Source organism: Echinops telfairi, unplaced genomic scaffold, assembly GCF_000313985.2.
Source record: "Echinops telfairi isolate 266 unplaced genomic scaffold, ASM31398v2 ScPeMD7_31;HRSCAF=116, whole genome shotgun sequence".
In the NCBI taxonomy this organism is placed as follows: Eukaryota; Metazoa; Chordata; class Mammalia; order Afrosoricida; family Tenrecidae; genus Echinops; species Echinops telfairi.
The window spans coordinates 23,872,760-23,895,980 of NW_022103928.1; the positions used below are offsets into that span (position 1 = coordinate 23,872,760).

General features: G+C 34.8%; 1 protein-coding gene across 22 annotated transcripts in view; it reads right to left on the bottom strand.

Moving 5' to 3' along the window:
- LOC101663503 (sarcolemma associated protein) overlaps positions 1-23,221 on the bottom strand; it is a 165,744-nt gene that overhangs the window by 40,096 nt on the left and 102,427 nt on the right. For 4 of the 22 annotated variants that reach the window (XM_045290079.1, XM_013004585.2, XM_045290080.1 and 1 more), the window contains exons 8-14: positions 22,794-22,934; positions 21,773-21,910; positions 19,200-19,368; positions 19,057-19,107; positions 18,518-18,568; positions 12,803-12,865; positions 1,961-2,020 (exon numbers count right to left, since the gene is read on the bottom strand). In XM_045290079.1, coding sequence (XP_045146014.1) covers positions 1,961-2,020; positions 12,803-12,865; positions 18,518-18,568; positions 19,057-19,107; positions 19,200-19,368; positions 21,773-21,910; positions 22,794-22,934 — 673 coding nt within the window. The remainder of the gene's footprint in view (positions 1-1,960; positions 2,021-12,802; positions 12,866-18,517; positions 18,569-19,056; positions 19,108-19,199; positions 19,369-21,772; positions 21,911-22,793; positions 22,935-23,221) is intronic. The other 18 variants (XM_045290084.1, XM_004702401.2, XM_045290085.1 and 15 more) reach the window with 6 other exon arrangements.

Consider the following 23,221-nt stretch of genomic DNA (forward strand, 5'->3'; position numbering starts at 1 on the left):
TATAAGATATGACAAAATAATAATTTATAAATTATCAAGGGCTCATGAGGGAGGGGGGAGTAGGGAGGAAGGGGGAAAAATGAGGAGCTGATGCCAAAGGCTTAAGTAGAGAGCAAATGTTTTGAGAACGATGAGGGCAAAGAATGTACAAATGCGCTTTTCACAATTGATGTATGTATGGATTATGATAAGAGTTATCTGAGCCCCTAATAAAAATGATTAAAAAATTTAAAAAGTAAAATTCCATCAAAAATATCACCAATGAAAGCACCTTAAAGATAATGAAATCAAATCCAAAATAAAATACTTTATAGTCAGCTATAACACAAAACCAAAAGCAAATCCACTGCCATGTAGTTCGATTCCAATTCACAGCAACCCAACATAGGGTTAACAAGACTACATCTCTATGGACGAAGACCTCATCTTTCTCCAGTAAGTGGCTAGTAAGTTTGAACTGCCTTTAGCAGCCCAAGGCCTAATCCATGGTGACAACAGGGGTCCTTAATCAGATACAAAGCATTATTTAACCATCTAGCTTATTATAAGGAATAGTAGCATATCGGTATGTGCTGTGAGAAATAATATAAAATGTTGGTTTCTGGGTATATATAATTTCAGTTTTTTCTATTACATAAAAATTATTTTTAAAGCATGTGTTATGCATATTGCTTTTTAAAAAAATACATATTGCTTTTAACTTCAGTTTTTCACTCAACAATATATTTTGAAGATTTCCCCAAGTCATAAGCTTGCATGTGTATCATATCATTCTTAAAGGTTGCATCTTATTCATCTGCATGGGCTTGCCCTAATTTATTTACTGAATACTCTTATTGTTGGACATGTGTGCTTTCTTCTTTTTCACTTTTAAACCCACACTGAAGCAAGTGTTTTTTGCATATTTGCTCAATTTGTTTTCTTAGGAGAAAACGCTTAAGTGGAATTTCTGCATCAAATAGTATGCTTTGTAAAGCTTTCAATCCGTATTTTACAGTCATGTTTCAAAAAGGAAGCCATAAAGCTGCATATCATTTCAAATTAAACAGGAGCACTAAGATGCAAGCTACTTAAAAAAAAGATGTGATGATTCCCAACCCCCTCCCTCAGGTTCTGCTTCTACTTCAAAATGCTGGCTATTCAGTGAACTAATGTGAATAGGTATTTAGGTGGTGATGTAAAGGCTATTTTAAAATCTGTTCTCATACCATTTTAATAAGATGAAATAAATTTCTGCATATACTAAAAATAGTTTGCCATTCTGAAACTCAATGCCTGTTTGTCAGAACAATATCACTGATACATATTCTGCATATTCTTTCTCCAAATATAGAAGCTACCAGAAATTTGAAAGAATGTTATCTTTTTAGTATGTGTATGATTCTTTCTGTATGAAAGTAACTGAAAAAATGTTTTAAAACTTCCTTTTGTTCTATGACATTGTAAAAAAAGTAAACAGAATAAACTACATTGAACAAACTACATTTACAATTATAGACAGACATTTATTATAAAATACAAGCAGATTCTACAAATTACTTTAAAAAATCAAGATGTCAAACATTCAAAGATATTAAATATAACCAGAAACTGTTCCAATTTTTTACCCATTAAGCTGTTTCATAAGAGATTTACATTGTGTTTGATTAAAATTTTGAGATGGAAGCTGAAAGCGACACACAGAGATTGCAGAAAATCTGTAATACGTAGAGAAACTAATCAAGCACTAACTTTAAAAAATTTATAGGCATACACCAATTTAAAATAAATTTTCCAATTAATAGATCCTTTATAAAACACAAGTCCAACTATTTTGTATATCCCCTAGTATTGTCAGTGGATTGCTATTTTAAAAGCTACAAATAAACTGATGGTTAAAACAGAATGACCTTGAAAATGGAACCTAGTTTTCATTATTCAAAAATGTTGTCAAAATCCATAGAAAAATCAGAGAACTAACCTTTTGAGAGCTTTGTATCTCCAACCACTTTGGTTAGATGCCCCTCGACGATCAGCTTCTCTGCCAAAGAAAATAAAATGTTACTCTCCAAGGCCAAACTGAGCAGCGTTCCCCAGCAGGGCAGTGTAGCACATTCCATGACCAAATTTAAAACTATTAACATTGCTCCTATTACCAGGCTTGAACCTAGGAGGGGAACAGAAAGAACTCTTGGACTTTAGTAGAACAATCAGATTAAAGCAGGAGAACAACTTGGAAATAGAAGTTTTGCCTTTACTTTTAATTAATTTTTGCTTTATTAGAAGATTTGATGATTCAAAATCAACATTCTTTAAATCAAGGATATTAAAAGTTTAAATAAAGGAATTCTGGAAGTTATTTTATTTAAATAAAGTAGCAGATTTTATGTTACACTAATAGTTTACTTTCCCCTAATGATAAATTCATCAGAGAGGCCTTAATATTTCAGGAAGAAAATCATTTTAGAATAAAAATTAAAGAAAAAAATTTTCTTTTGTGTTTTATGGGAGATTCTCTGTAAATGTATAACACAACTTTTGAAAATAATTTGAATTCAGATTTTCATATTCTACATCTCCAAGAGGAGATAATGTATCCTTTTTTCTTAATCCCTCAATTCTGAATGTCAGTTTCCTTCAATGTCTATTTTTGCACTATGAAAAATAATTCTTTATTCTCGCATTCTTCAACAAACTGCAATTTGGTCCACACTAACTATTGAGTCAAAAGCACTTTAAAATCACCACAACCACCTATCAGCCAAAGCCTATGGCTCCTTTTCATAATTTTTAATCCTATTCTATTTTATTGAACACACTATCACTAATACAAGGAACCTTGGTGGCACAGTGGTTAAGCACTTGACTGCTAACTTTGAGGTGATTGGTTTGAACCCATCAGCAGCTCAACAAGATAAAAAATTGGCAATCTGCTTCTATATGATTTACATCTTTAGAACTCCTACGGGGGCATTTCCACTCTGTCCCGTCAGTTGCTGTAAATCTGAGTAGACCCAATGGTGGTGTGTTTTTATAACAAATACAATGTGGGACCCCTCTGTTTCTCTCTGGAAGTTTTTAGAATTTTCATCCATGGTGTTTTAAAAATCAGTGTACGTGATTTTTGCTTTAAACTCAAGTGAGATGTATGCACAGCACTAAATATCAACCATTTAAAAGTGAGCGGTGATTTAGTACATTCACAATGTTGTGCAACTACCGCCTCTATCGAGTTCCAAGACTTTTCATCCCATAAATGGAAACGTGTACCATTCGCAGCCACTCCCCATTCCTTCCTCTACACTGCCCCTGGCAACCACTTATCTGCTGCTGTTTGTCTGGATGGATTTACCTATTCTGCATGTTTCTGAAGTGAAATCATACAATACATGGATATTTTCATTTTGTTTTGCTTATTAGTGTGTGGTCTACAAAAAGTGTTTGAGAAGGACTAACCAAGTTTACAGAAAAATTCCACCAGTATATTTTAATTCCATCTTTTCAGGAAGTTCTTGAAGCCCCATTCATTTATTGTGCTAACCACTCAGTCCATCCTTTCAGTTTAGAAGCGCATTTCTGGGGAATTATCTGCTATTTTATTAATAAATTCTTATTTTCTTCCCCCCAACCCTTTTTCTTCTCTACCTTTTCTCTCCCTATTTCTCCCATCTCTGGAACTCTTATTATTCAGATGGTAGGTCTCAAGGATTAATCTAACTTTCTAACATTTCCCCTTAAAACAAAACAAACAAAAATTCCTGGTTTTTTATTATATTTTCCATAATATTCCCTCTACTGCCTCTTCTAATAGCATGATTTTTAAAAACTTTATATTGTGAATTGGGGAAAGGTTTTCAGAGCAGATCATCAATTTCACCTTCAACAATTCATACACATTTTGTTTCATCTCACACATTACAATCCCCTCAATGTATCATCACTTAATACCTTTCCTCCTTGTGTTTCCTGTTTCTATTCCTCCTTTCCTAAACCTAGTGCAGTGGCTCTCAATCTTCCTAATGCCGAGACCCTTTAATACAGTTTCTTATGTTGTGGTAACCCCCCAACCATAAAATTATTTTTGTTGCTGGTTCATAACTGTCATTTTGCTACTGTTATGAATCATAATGTAAATATCTGATATGCAGGATTCATTGCTACAAATTGAACATAATAAAAGCATAATGATTAATCACAAAATAATATGCAATTAATATATTGCGAAATATTTTTTATAATGACAAATAAAATTTAGTCTTGAAGCATGGTGTAGCATGAGTGACAGTGTTCATGGTGGGTACTCATATATGGATGTTTATCTGCATGTGGGCAGATCCACCTGGAGACAGATAAAGGAGTGGTATCTCGGTTCCCAAGACCATCGGAAATATGTTTTCCAAAGGTCTTTGGTGATCCCTATGAAAGGGTCGTTCAACCCCCAAAGGGGTCATGACCCACAGGTTGAGAGCCACTGTTGTAAGGTGTGTGTACCCCACTAGAGTTACCCTCCAGATTTGAAGGGTGACTAAGGGATATAGTTTCTGGGGTTTCTGGGGTCTCTATCAGAGAAGTACACATAATCTTATGAATTTGGGATTGTTCCACATTTTTCTCTCACTCTCCACAGTTTTCCAAAGTGATCCCTTTTGTAGTAGTTGGTAGTGGTAGTTGGGCACCATCTAGTTCTTCTAGTCTCAGGGCTGTGGAGACTGATGTTTGCATGGTTCATTAGTTCACTGGACTGTTTCCAGGTGTCTTTGGTTTCTGTTACTTTCACAGCACTCTTCTTTCCTCCAGACAGGGAGAGACCAATAGACACCTTAGATAGTGGCTCATAGTTTTTAAAACTCCAGTAGAAAGAACATTATCTGTGGACTATGGTATGCCCATTGAGGCTGGTATCTCCCAAGACTATGGTCCTAGCCCCCGAGCCAGAGACACATTCCTTCAAGGTGTTTAGTAATGTCTAATAAGTTTTTGAGCTTTATCCTCTATATATTCTACCATATTCATGAATTTATTTGCAGCAAAGGAGGATATCCTTATAAAAATATCCTGTCAAACCTATATATCTTTGAGTATACTTCTATTCTCCCATATCCATTTAGTCTATGTGTCTATCCATGCATCTACTCATAGTTCAGTTACTGCAGGACTATGCATGTAACAGCATTTACCCCTGTGGCCTTTAATAGTTGCACTTGTTCCAGTGTCTTCCCCTGCTGCCTTAATTGTTGTTGTTTAGCCATCTTCCTCTCATCGTATGTTGCCGGCCCTTTCACCCTCTACTCTCTAGCTGAGCCCTGGTGGCACGGCATACTGGGTTACCCATGGTCAGCAATTTAAATCCACTAGTCACTCCTCAGGAGAAAAATGAGATTTTCAAGATTTACAGTCTTAGAAACCCAAGGGGCAATTCCACTCCGTTCTAAAAGGTCACTATGAATTGAAATCAACTCAATGGCCCCAAGTTTGATTTTGGTTTGGTTTGGTTTCCTTAGTCGGTCACTTCCCCGCTGTTCCCCTTCCAACTCTAGGAACCAACAAAAAATGCTTTGCTTTTTATGTGAAAATCTTTTCTTCACTTTTTACAATAGTGGTCTCATGATATTTATCCTATTATGATTGCTTAGCATAAGGTCCTCCAGGTTTATCCACATATGTGTTCTGCAGATTCAACATTATTCTTTTTTTGGGGTATTAAATAACTATTTTTATTATTTAACATTATTGCATCTTTTTTTTAATTAAATACTTTTATTGGGGGCTCTTACAATTCTTTTCACAATCCATACATTCATCCATTGTGTCAAGCACATCTGTACACATATTGCCATCATTTTCAAAGTACTTTTTTTCTACTTAACCCTTTATATCAGCTCATTTTTTTCTCTTCACTCCCCAACCCTTCCTTCCTCACGAACCCTCAATACATTATAAATTATTATTTTCATATCTTACATTGTCTGCTGTCTCCCTTGATCCACTTTTCAGTTGTTTGTCTCCCCGGGAGGGGATTATATGTTGATCATTGTGATCAGACAATAAAAAGCTGACAATCTGTTGGGTGGCACAGTGGTAGTTTGCAGGGTGATTTTCAAATGTCAGTATCAGTGTTCACTCTTGGTCTGATCCGTTTCTTTGAAGTGAAATCTTATTATCTTTTTATTTTAAGGAATGGAAACTTGGTGACCAACAATCTGGTTCAGTACACAGATATTCACTTTCTGCCCCCTCCTTCCCCCTATCCTCCTAGTATCTCTATTCTCATTATTGGTCCTGAGGGGTTTATCTGTCCTGGATTCACTGTGTTGCAGGCTCTTATCTGCAGCAGTGTACATATCCAAGGCTACTCATTTATATACTGTCTCTGGCTGCTTTTCACTACAATAGCAGAGTAGGATAGTTCTGTAACCTTATAGCCAACAAAGCATAACATACTTTATCTGGCACTTCAAATAAAACAAGGAATTCTTTCTAAAGGCATTGGTTCTAAAAGCCTCTCCTCAGTCCACCTATATACATGTACACCTTATCCACCCATCTCAACTGAAGTGCCATCTCCCACGGGGTTGAGAATCACCCCTCTGCCATTTCCTGTCCGTCCCCTTATAGTCTTTTATTTTTCTTCAGTGTGTATACCACTAGATGATTTATTTTAAAAAATTAATTAAATCTATGTAAAAAGTGTTGAACAATACTGGTATTCTTTTTAAAAACTTCTTTTTTAGGGACACTTCAGGGAAGTAATTATTCATTTTCTCCTATTTTAATGTTCTATTTACAAAGATAATAAACCCAATAAGCAGGCATAAATATAAATGTATAAGTTAATAATTTTTCTTATAAAGCAAATGCCCAACCCAAGAAATCGAACTTTTCCATAATGCCAAAGCTCTTCAATATCCCTCTTCCTAACAAAAACACCTCCCCCTCCCACACAAAGGCGGCAATTACTCTGCCTTAATGTTGTTTAATATCTTATATTTCTTTATAGCCAGATCTTCTAAATAAGAACAACTAAATAGTTATATGTATTCTTTCTGTGCCAGGCTCTTTTCTTGAACACACCTCTGTATAAACCCCAATTTGACTACGGAAGGTCTTTTGTATTACTTCCACTTGACCACAAGAGGTTCTTGGGAAAAAAGATCCAGAGATTTACTTTGCAAAAATCAGTCCCTGGTACCCCCCAGGGCACAGTTACACTCTAAAATACACAGGGTCACAATGAGTTGGGAGTTAACTCTACAGTGACTGGTTTTATACATGTATAGGTATTTACATGAGGATTCTACCAAGGAGTAGAACTGTATAAAATTATAATTTTAATACTTGAGAACCATTATCTAAGCACTCTTTATCTAGTCAGAAAACACAGGATGGAGTTGTAAATACTACCAAAGCTTGCCAAAGACTGAAAAGGACAAAACCAAGTTTACTTCTTGGCTGACAAAAATAATCATGCACTACCCATGTTACTACATGGCACAATATAAAAACGTGACACTAATCCGACAATGCATTCAAAAGAAGCCTAAAGGAAACAAAGGCACGCCAAGACTGGATTTAGTCTTAAAGTCAAGTCACAGGCTATTTTCCTCATATGACAGTTACAACTAATTAACACGCTAAACTAGAAGCACTTTCAGATCCTGATGTCAGCTGCCTAGGGATCTTAAACAAGCTGACAGACAGGTGGGTTGGGTTAATATAAAGGAGATTAGCTCATCTGCTGCTATAACTGCCAACCTTCCTAACTCTAAAGTTTGGATTTCATTCAACAAATAATGTCAGGACTAGAACATCAAAATAACACAGATGGATCCAAACTTTTAAAATGGCATACATATTGGTAATTAATAAGTACAGTAAGTTCTTGATTATTAGGAAAAAAACAGAACTTAAAAAGGAATAATTGAGCTAGATCTACCAGTTTTCATTGCTTTGTTACGGCATAAAATGATAGGGGGCGGTTGCTTCAGTAAGAAAGTTCCCATTAAAAACTCTTTGCAGGATCTCAAATATTTTTCTATCTACTATCTATCATGTGGGAGAAAGACCAGGAAGAGTTATAGTCTTGGAAACACACCTGGGCAGTTCTACCCTGCCCTATGGTGCTGCTTTGAGTCAGCATAGAGCAGAAGGCAGTGAGTTTGGTTTTGGAGCTACCATCTATTTCTTACTTTTATTATGTGCCAGGCATTCTTTTAAAACAAACCTATTAGGTAGATACTATTATCTCATTTTATAAATGAGGAAATCATGTTTATATAGACTCAATAATTTTCCTAGAATCACAAAGATAGGGAGAGACTGAGTGAGGATTCACATCAAGATCTTTCTTGTTCTATTATAGACCCAGAAGTAGAAATAAGCTGGAGCTACCTAAAAGGACATTTAGCACAGATACAGTGAAAAAACCAAGACTAGCTCACTTAGATTGAATAGACAACCACTGTAAAGGGTAGCAATCAACATCCAACATCAAGCTGTAGCTTTCCCTTGAGAGGTATGAGAAAGGAACCATGAGTGTTTCTATTCTGTGTGATAAATATGCTGCTTTGGTTAGAGAAAGAAAGCTTAAAAAATTAAAATGAAAAAATCTGTTTCAATTAGAATATGTGATCAGAACAATCCTGGAATTGTTGAGAAAGGCTGAACTCAAGGGGTGATGAAAAGTAAACAGTAAGTCTCAAGAGCCACACTAATTCAATGCAATATTCCAAATTAGGTCATTTGTATTTGAGAGCAAGGCCTCAGAGAAAGGAGGAGGGGATGGAAGAAGCATACACCACCGATCCAAACAAAACTCCACATTCAAGTGCTATCGAGTCAATTCTGGCTCATGGCAACCCTACAGGGCAGGACAGACTTGTCCCGTGCGTTTCTGAGACTGAAAAACTCTGTATGGGAATAGAATGGCTCATCTTTCTCCCGGCATACACCGATAATGACTTTAATTTCAAAACAGTGGGTTGAGGAGAAAAACACATCACAGGGGTGGGGGTGGGGGTGTGTGTTAAGAATGAAATATTAAGAAAATTAGATCTTTAGGTAAAAAACAGGCTCTAATTATCAATAAAGAACAATTAAGTACATAGTATGAGTCCTATGATCTAACAATACAAAGGCACGAGGCTTATTTCTGGATATTTAACAACCATCAAGAGGGACTTGCCCTTGATGGGGAGCGGCTTCCCTCAGGGGTTTTCTCAGGGGGATGTTTGTGTGGTACCCAGCAGTGCTGCCGCCTCTCGCTCTCTAGTGGTGCGAGAACGCCTATGGACAGGCAGCAGCACAGAGAAGGCTTTCCCACTTTATCCCCATGAAGTGATGGCCTGAAGGGAGGTCTTTATATCCCTAGATCCTTCCTCCATCTTTCCCTCAGCATGCAGGGCAGTCAAGTGACAGAATGAAATATGTATGAAACAAGTTTACAGGTAAACAACGTGTTAACTCAGAAAACATCTTCAGTGGCACACAGCAGTTTTAATGTATCCATTAAGTTTGTACAGTAAGCCTATATAACTAAACGTCTCAGAAATGTGGACAGTTCTGCTTAAAGAAAATTCATGTCTGAATCCTGATGAGGAAAATACTTGTAAAACTTGTAGCAGGTTTTACTAAAGTTACTTGCTGCTTCTAGATTCTCAGTGATGAAGCTCTTTTTAAACAGAATTATTTACTTCATAGTTCTAGAATTGGACAAAAGGTTATATTTAACTCTGCTCGAAGTCTGATTTCTTTGCCTGGAATTAAAAGCTTTTCTCCTAAAAGAGAAGTAAAAGAAACAAGAAGTCTGCTTTACCATAAAAGGAAAACAAGCTGATTTGTGTTCCAATCCTTTATTTTCCTCAAAATCATTTTGTAAGTTAAGATAGCCAACAACCAAACTGCCCTTACACAAGTTCATGTGTCTAACGGAAAACTCTTTCCCTTGGGAGCTACCTAGGAAGAATCACATCAAAGTGGAAGACCTGATTTGTAAATTTTAAATTTTAGATTATATAATTATGATAAATTATAATAATGAAAACTGAGTACTAACATTTGCATTGTAAAACAGTAGTGAGAGAACACCACTGGACAGTTCACTGCACACAAAATATCTGCTTATTGATTAGGATCAGAACTCAGCTCAAGTCTATCAATGAAAACAGTGGCAACAAACACTTTCCCATAAATAATCCAAAATTGTTCCAAATGTACTTCGGAAAAAAATTGCCTCAGTAAGATTTTTGCTGATCTTGTCTTACTTGTGATAATACTTTTTAAACACAATATTTTCTAAGATAGGTGCTTTTCACAAAGTAACAAAATGCCCTTATCCTGACTTGCTATCCAGATTAAGTTACCTATATTTTGGACATTTAAAGTTAATATTTTATTTTTTGGAGTTAATATTTTGAGCTCAAAGAATAAAACAATTTATTTAAAAACGGTTTACTTATCCTGACTGGCTGTCCAAATGTAAAGTGAGAAACAGACTTTGAAAGATTTTGAGACACACTTCATCTCCTCACTCAGTTACTGAGCTCTCGCTACTTACTCATCAGGAGCTAAAGGGACAGTCCAAACCTTCACTATTTGCTCTCAAAATACATGGGTTATAACGTCAACAAATACGCCTGTTTTCATTTTCTGTTCTTTCTACACAGAATCAGATTTATATTTTTACTCTACATATTGAACATTTCCCCATATAACTACACAGTCCTCATAATCCTCAATTTTATTTTTATTAGCTATTTAATATTCCATGGAAAAGACTGAGGATATATAACTTCTCTATCTCTGAATATTATTTATTTCATATGTCCTCCATTACTACAGTGTAATAAAAATCTCCAAATACATTTCTCTCTATTTAAAACATACTGTTCTGCATTATAATTACAACTAAGTTTTACATAAATTTTATAACAATATTTTAAATAAAATGTTCATTAAGAAAGTAGATAGTATATTTTTAAAAATTGATAAGTAATGAAAAAGGCTTTTTTGGGGGGTGAAAAGGATAATTTTTAAAATGGCAATTCAGTAAAACATTTTTTAAAATAAATTCTGTTCTATTTCTTTGAGCTCAAAATATTAATTCTAAATGTTAAAAAATATAGGTAACTTATCAATGAAATCATCACATATAAAAAGGATATCTCCCAAATCATTTTATTTTAGATTATATATTTACTTATAGTTATTTAGGCAGACATCAATTATCTTGTCCCAAATCCCTATGCTAATTTTCTATAAAATAAATTTAATAACCAGAAGATATTTTAATAAAACTTGTTACATAAATATATTTTTAAATGACAACAAGCAATGTTTATTAAATAAATTTCCTTAACGCAATGACGAATTTAAATTCAACAGTATAATATCTAAAACTGACAAAAAAACAGAAGCTCTTCTAAAACTGCTATGTGAAGAATCTTGAGGGAATGTCACGTTTGAATTTCTGCCTGCTGTACCCAAGGGTTGGCTATGTTCCTGAGGTTGTAGGGCTGAACAAGAAACATATGTGACTATTCATAAAATGAGCAGATAAGCATAAAAACTTTGAAAATAACTCACTTCAAAAAGAAAGAGGACAGAAAAAGAAAAATGCATGCTAGACAGGAAAAAGTATAAACATTATCAACAAACCTTTATTATATGTGGTGACTTTCAGATCACTTATAAGACCAAAAGATATTACGCCCTCATGATAGAAGTGATTTCTATTCTTGTTCAGAATTCAGTAGAGGTCCTAATTATCTCAAAAGTTAGCCTACTTAGGTATCTTTAAAATATTCTTAAAGGCAGCCATAAATAACTATCTAAGGTACATGCCGGACTATAAGACAATATATTATTACAGGTATACCTCAGAGATATTGCAAGTTCAGTTCGAGACCACCACAATAAAATTGTTTCACAATAAAACTGTGTCGCAATAAAGTGAGTTGCACAATTTTTTTGGTTTCCCAGGGCATATAAGTTACATTTACAGTATACTGTAATAGTATTAAAATTACCCTGAGAATTACCACAATGTGACACAGTCACAAAGTGAGCATATGTTGTTGAAAATGATGCTAAAAGATTTGCTTGGTGTAGGGTTGCCACACACCTTTGACTTTAAATACAGTATCTGCAAGGTACAATAAAGCGAAGCACCATAGAATGAGGTATACATTCCCAGAGAGCTCCTGCTATGCTGAGGGCCATTTTCAGAATTGAGTGCCAAACTAGATCATTCTCTTTATTTATTTATCTATTTACTTATTTTTAATTATTTTATTCGGGGCTTGTACAATTCTTATCACAACCCATACATACATCCATTGTGTCAAGCACATATGTACATTTGTTGCCCTCATCATTCTCAAAACATTTGCCTTCTACTTTAGCCCTTAATATCAGTTGCTCATTTTCCCCCTCCCTCCCCACTATTCTTTTTATTTAAAACAAAAACGTAAACATCAAATTCATAACACGAAGCAAGTTAATATTATTACTCTTCATTGCATATCCAAACAAAAAGTTTAGGAGTTAAACATCCCCTGCGTAGTAAACCATGTTTTATAAGTAAGCTTATTATATATTTCCTCCACCCACCCCCATGCTAACACGAAATGCTCAGCTACACATATGAAAGGAACTGCTACAGAAAAAAATAGTATTTTTCTCAAAGAGAGGTTTGCTGCTCTCTGAAGATGGCCCTTTCGGCCCCTCTCACTAAGGCAAATACATGAAGACCCTCGGTTTCCCTCTCACTTTTTAGTTTCAGTCCCTGACTGTATTAAAATTAGTGTGAAAAATACTCTGTACTCACTCTGGCACTCTATGAACTGATGAATAAAAGTGCAGTCCCCGCCACTCTTTGAAAGCAAGTGCTCTAATAAAGAAAGAAACACCTTTAAGGATATAGTTTGATGCTGTCTTTGAAAACCAACTGCAAAGGTAGGAACTGTATTTACATAGGTAATTTTGGGTAAGACCAATAAAAGTCAAGTATATCTTATTTAATACTAAATGTAGATAAATGTTAGAATGAAATAAAGTTCATGACTAAAATTGTAATAATTTGAAAATCATTAATTTGTACCCTAATGGTCAGCTTTTAAAGGTGCAGTTTTTATACAAAAAGCTCAAGAAAAGCGTATGTATGTGTGTATATATGTATACGTTCACATAATTCTTTTAAAAGCTTCAGTTTTAAAATGCCCCTTTCTCCACAAAAGCTTAACAAATGCCTTTAAATGCTTTTATAATTATTACTTGTTGTTGCTGAATCAATTTTCAAATACATGTTCTCTACTAGTCCTCTTCAATCCATTCACCTTAGTTAAGAGGTAAAAGGAAATACCTTATGAACACCATAAAGTAATGCCTTAAATAGAAGGTTTTGTTCAGGTCAGAGATTTTTAAATTTTAAAATGGATGGGGACAATCAAAATCAAATACTCCGCTTTATTTACGTTTCAGCCTTTTCCTTAAATAATCATCTTTGTTTGCTGTGGTTCAATGAATTAAATTTGGATCTAGAAAACATCCTTCAATTACAGATCTGCATAATTCAAAGCCTTTCCAATGGAAAGTCGTCTTAGAAATATGACAGTAATTCAAAAAAGTTTCACTGCAAAATCACAGAACACTTTCTTAAGAGAACAAATTGTCAAGTTGTTTTTCAACATCTTCCCATCTAGGTCTATCCACTTTGGAAGGAGGTGTTTCCATTTCTCCAGCCCATCCTTGAAGAATTCTGTGCACTTCAATTTGTAGGTCAAAATGGAAGTGTGCTACCCTCAATGGACTCAAATTGTACTCCTCCCACTGATGAGTTTAGGGAACAAAAGGAAGTCTAACAGGAAAAGGTCAGTGGATAGGGTAAGGTTTCCCAATACAATTCTTCTGCGATAGCTCTTGCTACCTACTTGAAGAATGAGCAAGAGCCTGGTGTTGACAGAAGAAAAAAAAACCCTACGTGCAACTTTCCTGGCCTTTTTCTCACCAATGCAGTCCTCAGTTTTAAAAAAGGCCTTCATAAAAAGCCCCCATGATCATCCTGTGTCCTTTGAGAAAATTCCAAGATTACCATTTTGGAATTCCCCTCCAAAAAGTCTTCATTGCCTTCTGAGCTGATTTCTCGGTTTTGAATTTAACTGGCTAAGCAGATCCCCTCACAAGCCAGTGTTTGGATTTGACTTTGCTTCTCGGTCCACGATTCCCTGATTAGAAATTGTCTTAGGAAGACAAAGCTTCCATCTATCTTGCTTAAAAGGCTGGTGGGAAAATCAATTCTTTGAACTAGCTGTTTTTCAAACTGCAGTGTTTTTGGCATCCATCCAGCCGAAAGCTTGCTGAGTTCATGATGTTCCCTTAAAATTGAAAATGCCAAACCAACGAAATCCCAACTTCAGTAGCATCACATCAATGGTAATTCTACGGTTTTTGTCCACCGGTTTCTGGACTTCAAACCAGAAATCATTTCATTCACATGAGAGTCGACAGTCTTCTCTTTCTTGGCTCTTTGAGGTCATCTTGGTTTTCCTTAAAATATTTGAGCTACATAAAAACTTTTGTTTTAAGTGGGCAATATTCCCATAAGCTTGTTGCAAAGCTTCAGTGATTTGGAAACACGTCAACTTGAATTCTATTAAAAAACTGAAATTAGCTTCAAAATAATTTTTCCCATGGCACAAAATGCAGCCTATTTTAGGAAGGCACACTAATGAGATTAAGATAAGGTATATTACTTGTCTGCAGTCATCTACTAATTACAGAAACATGTTTGAACACATTTTGCTTGGAAACCTGTGCATGTGTGAACTGCAACTCTAGTAACAACACTTTTTGACTCACCCTCATAAATATATTCCAATATGGTGACTACCTCACTCACTGTCATTGAGTCAATTCTAACTTAGTGCAATCCTACAGGAGAATGCGGAACTGCTCCACTGGGTTTCCAAGACTGTAAGGCTGCACGTCTTTATGGGTGCAGAAAACCTCATGTCTCCCATTGGGAGGCTGGTGAACTTGAATTGTTGACCTGTGGTTAGCGGTCCAATGCTTAACCCACTGTTCCACAATGGCTCTCGATGACTAAGAAGGTGTAAAAGTACTAAAACTTGGCAGAGAGGACACATGAATTAGCATCACTCTAATGGAAAAAAAAAAGCCTCTTTCTCTTCCCCATCTCATCAACCTCACTCTTATTCAACTGTGCATCAACTTCACATGAGACAGCACCTTCTATTCTAATCAGTCCTCAGCATCCCTTGGCCACCACCTGCTCAGCCTTCTTCATTAACTCCAGAGTCACATCTATAGTTACCCATTACTTAGTTACATGAAGTACGGAGCCTCCAGCGAACAGCCACCATCAGTTCAAGATAAAAACATTGGAGGGGTGGAGTTTGGTAAAGCTCATGTTTGAGAGTCTAATGAATTACATACTTAGAATACTACATAGAAATACAACACAGCCACAAAATAAGAAAGATAAAATCTAAGGGTGGCAATAATTGGGATAAAAATTTAAATCTAATTAATAGAATTTTCCAATTGGAGTCAAGAAAACCAAAACTTTCAGTTGGACATTAATTACATGATATAAATGTCATGTAAACCAGTTTCAAAATTCAAAAGAAATATACATCATTGTTAAATAGGAAAGCTCATTTGAAAGCAAATTTTAACTTAACCATAAGGCATCATAATACTTAACTGAAACCAAATTTTATCCAAAGGACTTTAGATGACATTCATTAAAGCAGGACATCTCACTAACCCCCACTACTTTGCAAAAAAAGTTGCAAAGCCTTACAATTACTACCAAGGAAAATCATTCATTCTATACTCTGATTTTAATATCCTAACATCACATTAAAGTACTTAATATAATGACAGATAAAATCCAAAATCAGTATTAAAAAAATCTATATTTGTTTTCCACAAAGGCATTTCCTAAAAACCCAAGAGAAAAAAATCTCTGAGAGCACAAGGGAGGCTTTCCAAAAGTTTGTGGGAAAATGGGATTAAAATATACTGAATTTTTTCTACAAATCTTTGAAGCCATCTTGTATATGTAAAGGACTGGGTCATGACTCCTTTAATACTTCATTAATTGAATTTAGGCCTTTGAGAATTCATTTTACTAAAAACACAAAGGATAAGGGAATCTGAGACTTATTGGGGAATGGGATCTATAATATTAAATAGGGTTGTAAGTATGTAAAAAAAAAAAAAGACTATGAGAGAAACAAAAAATAATAAAGATGTACTCAAATGTATTTTACTCAGAAAAATATACTTTCTATGAATTTTTATTTTCTATATCTGATCTAATGTTAGCCATATGTAGCTATTGATCTCTTTAAGTATGGCTAGTTCAAACTGGTATGTGCTGTAAGTAGAAAAAAATACATATTCTGTATGAGCCCCTAATAAAATGATAAAGAAAAAAAAGTACATATTCGATTGCAAAGCCTTACTGAAAAAAAGTAAATCATTAATTTTTAAAATATTGATGACATGTTAAAATAATATTTTGGAAATAGTGGGTTAAATAAAAATATAATTAAAATTAATCGTTTGTTTTCACATTTTAACATGTGGCTACCAGAAAGATTCAAATTATATATGTGGTTTTCATATTTTTATTGGACAGCACTGTTTTATACTCCGTAAGATATATTTAAATTGTGTTTAATAGACAAGATACAAAACAATCTTACAGAACAAAAACCTGGGCTATCATAGGATACTTTAAATTAATTTCAAAAAGATGGGGTCATTGAAGAAATATTAATTTGAGAGTTGTCATTACTATATCATAGGTGATTCAAAAGAGAACTATATTGTCCCAAAGCCTACTCTTTAACTAAATCTGGTATAAAAGATTTTGTGTATATCCAGAAATTTACTACCCAGTTTCTATAAAAATATCTCATTAGTCACTCTCTCACTACCTAATTTATTACTACCAAAAACCAAATATACTATCATAGGTATGCTAATGCCAACGAGGATTTACCTTAAAATATCTAAGATAACATCTTTCAACTTAAATCAAAGATCTATCTATAACTATTCTCATCTGAATCAATTGGAATTGGCAAATATTTACAGTAGTAATTTGACAGCTCTAGACAGTAACAATGGTTCAGTTGTGCATAAAAGGGTTCTCTAAGTGAGGACTATAAGGGTCCTGCCTTGGATTAATATTCATTACTAATTAAGTCATGCTCAAGTCAAGAGGAGGATGGATCTGAATAAAAAGTTGCATGCCAGAGGGAGAGAAGTAAAGATATAATGACAATAGAAATTAAAAACTTTTAAGGATAACTAGCTTTTAGAAGAAATAATTCTACATGGATTTGCTTAATGAACAGCAACTAGTAATTATTATATAATGAATGTAAACTACACCTTTAAACCTTACTAGATTTTGGCTGCCGTCTAAAGATGATAAAGATATCCCAGATATCCTCTGATATATGGAAAAAATAGGTTCTGGATATTGACCCTGATATCTTCCACTAATGTCTGTATCAGTTTCCTAAAGTGGGTGATACCACCCACTAAGGGGTGTTGGACTGATCCAAGGGGACTGCAAAGTAGATAACTACACTTTATTGTGGATCATGGGCTAAAGTATAAAGTTTTTCATTGCCAGGGAGTGCTGAGTAAATTTTATTTTTGAAAGGGGGTGGTAGGCCAAATAAGTTTGGAAACAAATATATGGTCTACATAAAAATTGAAATGAAAAGCTTACAATTTGTAAATATATACACAAAAAGTAGTTCTATTAATTCATTCCTCCAAGGATCTAGTGTAGGATCTGGCCACACAGCTGGTGCTCAATTAGTGTTGGGTGGAGGGTGAGAAAAATGAATAGAAATTGTAATGACAAAAGAAATACTGAAGGAATGGGGTAAAAAAATACCCTATGTAGCCAATAGTAGGTATAGGTTTTTGACATAAGAGAGAACCCAAGTAACCCAGAAATAAAAGACATGGATCCAAAACTAATTAAGGATTTTTTTAATGGCAGAAATGATAACTGTGTTCTGATTGTGATTGATGAAACAGATGAATAAATGATAGTTTTTACATGTCCAACGACTCAATGGACTGATAATTAAACTCTTAGGAGAGGTCCAAGGAGATGGCACAAACATTAGAAATGGGAATCAATTATTTCCAGGAGGCTGAGCTTGAAGAAACAAGATTTCTTTGAATTACTATCTACAGTGGGAGGAGGGAGTAGAGGGGATGACAAAATTATTTAAATCAATGCTATTGCTGAAATTCATAAGTTTTTTACTACTTAAGTGAAATTTCCACATAACAAAGGATATCTAAGAATAGATCATAGCACTGAATCTTATAAAATAAAGGGAAACATGATTTTAAGACAGGACTCAGTGAGTATCATGCTTTTCATTGCAAATACTTAAAACCTAAAAGTCCTGATATCCCTATCTTGCTTAAATAGTAAAAGGATATTACGAAAGAAAAGTATTTAAGCTTTTTACACTACCTTTTTCTGTGCTCCCATTTATTTTAGGTAAGAAGTCATCGACTTGTATCCCTAGGATTAAGACAGTGCATCATTGCCTGATCAAACAAAGTGTTACTTTAAAATGGGTCTCAAATATAATCATGGCATTTGTATTCCCACTTACATTGACATTATGTAGAACAATTTAAATTTATTTTTACAAAAAGGGATCAACATGTCATTTTCTACCCCAGGGAAACTACAGCTGCATAGTAGCCTCCAATGAGCCGCAAAAGAAAGCGGATCCGATAGCTCGTGTATTTTTGTATTTGATTATCTCTAAGTGAAATGTGTCAGTTGCAAAAAGGTCATTTATCTCAAGGACTAAACAAGAGTGCCCACTGGTGGCAACCAAGCATATTAAAGAAAATAAATTTGCCCCTAAAAGAGTGTACTTTATACCTAATAAAATAGCCCTTGCTCTTAAAAAAGAGAAAAATCCAATTTGAGATAGTAAACAAGGTCAAAAGTTTAATGACAAGAATCAGCTATAAGTAAGGAATCTGGATGACACCTACCTAAGCTGCTGTATTCTTTAAGAGTTTTCTCCTGAAGATGCTCTAACCGTACTGTGAATAAAAGTCCAAGAAAAAGATATTTCACAGATAAAAAGAAAAAAAAAAAGAATCAAATCAAATCAATTTCTAAATGGCTCACTTACCTTGTAAAGCTGCTAGCCTCTCATTGGTGAAATCATTATCAGCCTGAAGAGCTTCTATCTTGGCTTGGAGCTCCTGTTCTTTTCCTTCCATCTCATCTATTTTGAGTTGTAATTCTTTTTTCTCAGCTTGTCCCTTCTGTTGGATTTCCTCTTGTTTCCCCTCTGCTACCTGTTGAAAATGATGAAGAAAGTTCAGTTATTAATAAAACCTGACCTTGTTTTAAGAGGCTCAAGCCAAGACAACCTTCATCACTTAAATCTCTTAGGAAGGTATTTAACAATATAAAACATATTTGTGACATTTTTTTAATTGGCTAAGAAGATAAATTCAAAGGCTTGATGTAAAAAGTGATCAGCTTTGGAATCTCACTTTCATACCACCTAAGAGAAGAAAAACATCCATGTTTTCCATGCAAACAAGCTTGTTCAACATGCATAGAAAAGATCAAAGTGAAAGATTCTACATTTGCAAATGGAAATAAGATTTTCCCCTCAAAATTACTATTATTTTCATTTGAGTCAAAGTTACAAAGTGTCATGTATTTTGAAATTTTAAACAATATATAGGTATAGGGACACTTTTCAAAAGGGCTCCTTTTAACAAGACCAATATTTAAAACTATTCCAGGTTAACCAAACCACACAAAGGGAAGTGTGTTCTGGTCTCCTTTAACAGCGGGCACTCAACCCATGGTTCAAATATACGCAGATCCGCCCTCACAAACCCAGTTATATTTCAAAGGACTAAATACTCTATGGTCTAGTCTGTCTTAAATGTACCCTGAGCTATCGCTCAGGGAGTGCAGTTCAAGCAGAGTTATCACTGCACGTTATTAAACTTCAAACAGTGATGAGCATTCAATATGTTCCAGCACTAACGTAGATGAGCATTCCCTTCGGAGCTGTCTAAAAATGAGTGATTTCAGTATTTAAAGCAACAATAACAACAAAAATCTGAATATCTTAGGTGTTGCTGATTATTGCCTACATTTGATTGCACACCAAAAGATACCTATTGCAGCCTATTAACTACATTTTCATGCAGAAGAAATATGCTGTGGAGGGTGGGATAAAAGGGGGAACCGATCACAGGGATCTACATTAACCTCGTCCCTGGGGGATGGACAACAGAAAAGTGGGTAAAGGGAGACGTTGGACAGTGAAAGTAAGATATGACAAAATAATAATTTATAAATTATCAAAGGCTCATGAGGGAAGGGGGAACAGAGGGGGAGGGGGAAAAATGAACTGATGCCAGGAGCTTACGTAGAGAGCAAATGTTTTGAGAACGATGAGGGTAATGAATGTACAAATGTGACTTATGCAATTATTGTTTGTTTGGATTGTGATAAGTTATATGAGCCCCTAATAAAATGATTTTAAAAATATGCTAGCCTTTATACACTTATAATTATTTATGGCAATATGGGTCAGACTAAATAATACAAAAACAAACCTACTACCAATTGAGTCAATTCTGACTCAAAGTCACCCTATATAGGGTTTCCAAGACTTGATAGATCTTTATGGAAAGCTTCAACTTTCTCCTGTGGAGTGTCTGATGGGTTTGAACCACCGACTTTGTGATAAGTAATCCAATGCATACTCAACAGCAACACCACCAGGGTCCCTTTGAATGGAATACAAGTACCCTCTTTTGGACTATAAATTTCAATTGTGACCAATTTTTATATCAACACCTATTAGCAAGATCTAAATTTTTAGGCTATTAAATTATACACCTTTAATTTATATATAACCTTAAAAAAAGTTTTATTGACACCTTATCATTTGATCTCCCTTATGATTGTTTTAAATTTGATGTAGCTTTTGACATTTTCTGGTTTGTAATTGAGGCTTTTATTTTGCTACCACTGTTAGTTTTTTAGTTTGTTTTTTATAATGTTTTTCTCCAGGATAGGTAAATCTACAGAGATAGTGAATGAATTAATAGTTCCTTGGGTGTATGGCAGGGAATGGGGAGCTTGGGGGGTAGAGGGGGGTAGTGGGAAGCTAATAATGAGGAGTACAAGAATTAAGAAAATGTTCTAGAACTGACTGTGGTGGTGACTGTACAACTTTTTTTTCTTTATTAGTTTTTTGTTTTTTAATCATTTTATTAGGGGCTCATATAATTCTTATCACAATCCATACATACATCAATTGTGTAAAGCACATTTGTACATTCACTGTCCTCATCATTCTCAAAACATTTGCTCTCCACTTAAGCCCCTGGCATCAGCTCCTCATTTTTTCCCTCCCTCCCCGCTCCCCCCTTCCTTATGAGCCCTTGATAATTTCTAAATGATTATTTTGTTATATCTTGCCCTGTCCGACATCTCCCTTCACTCATTTTCTGTTGTCAGTCCCCCAGGGAGGAGGTCACATGTAGGTCCTTGTAATCGGTTCCCCCTTTCCAACCCACTCTCCCTCTACCCTCCCAGTACCGCCACTCACACCACTGGTCCTGAAGGGATCATCTGCCCTGGATTTCCTGTGTTTCCAGTTCCTATCTGTACCAGTGTGACTGTACAACTCTTCTTGATATGATTGAACTATCAATTTACACATACCTTTAACTTATCAGACAAATCTTTAATCTCATTAACTGCTCCATTGTATTTATTGGCTAATTCTCTTAATTCTTCCTGAGTCCGTTCATTCATTTCTTTCAAGTGGGTACATTCATCTTCAGTATTACTCAAACTTCGCTGCAATTCAAGTTTACAGGTGATTTATTTAGAATAAATGTACAATCTGAATTCAATTTATACAAAGTATAACTAAAGGTTGTTCTAAATCACAATTTGCCCTGGTCTTCATATAAGACTGAGTCAAATAACGTATGGATTTCTATATGCTTAATATACACACTGAAACAGAACATCAAACAAAAATTGGGGGGGAACAGAGCAGGATAAGGATGAGATTATAACTGTATAATTAGCCTTCCACAAGGCCAGCTGTAGTATGACTTTTATTCTGTAAAACATTTTAAGCCTATCATTTGTTGAAATCTGAGTTAATAATGCATAGTATTATTACAGTAATTAATTTTATAAGAAAGTAGAAGACAGCTATCAGCTTTCTTCCCTTACATTTCAAATTAATGACATGACAGTGAGTCAGGCACTATGATATGAAATTGTTAAAGGAAGTATTCCATTTATAACTTTTAACCAAAACTAGCTGTGGTGTTTTTCCAGTATTGGAATAGGTTGCATTCTGAATCAGGTGGGTGTTTTGGTTTTGAGGTATTTTTAAGCAATGATAATCACATTATGGCTGTTCCTCAAAAACCTAGAGGACCTCAGAGATAATTCCTCCTTTTGAAACTCCAAAATTGTCCTTTCTAAAAAAACTGTAAGTGATATTGGTTTTTAGTCTACAATGACCATCCTTGGCTAAAAAAAGAAAAACTAGGTGATAGGTGATTAGCTCTACAGAACATATCATAATTCACTGTACTGTGGCTGAATGCTAAACACAGTAAAAATAATAAGACTTCCTGATTAGCTTTTTATTTCCTGAGTCACCAACAAGTGGGCGTAGATACCAGGATTTGCATATCTAATACTCTTAAAATGAAGATACCTCAACTTCTGAAAGTTTTCTAACCACTTCAATTTTCTCCTGAAGAACCCGCCTCAGGGACTCTTTGGCTGTTGTCTCATAGTTATGCTTATCCTCTTGTAATGCTATCAGCTCTTTCCGTAAACAATCTTCTGTTTGATTCTAGGATTACAAGAAATTTATAATTATAGTCCCAATTTTTAACAAGAACATTTACCATTTGAAAAAGCTAACAATATGATATTTAAATGTTTTACATTAAGGTACCTATATACACAAATGGTATTTGCCCACTATTAACTGAAGTTGTGCCTAAAAGTTGCATCAGTAAATTATGTCTTGGAAAATCTATTAACTCATCCTTCCAACAGAAAAAAAATGTCAAAAGCAGTTGAGAATTTTCTGAAATACACAAAATGAATTACTCTTATAGTTTTTATCTTGTCTAA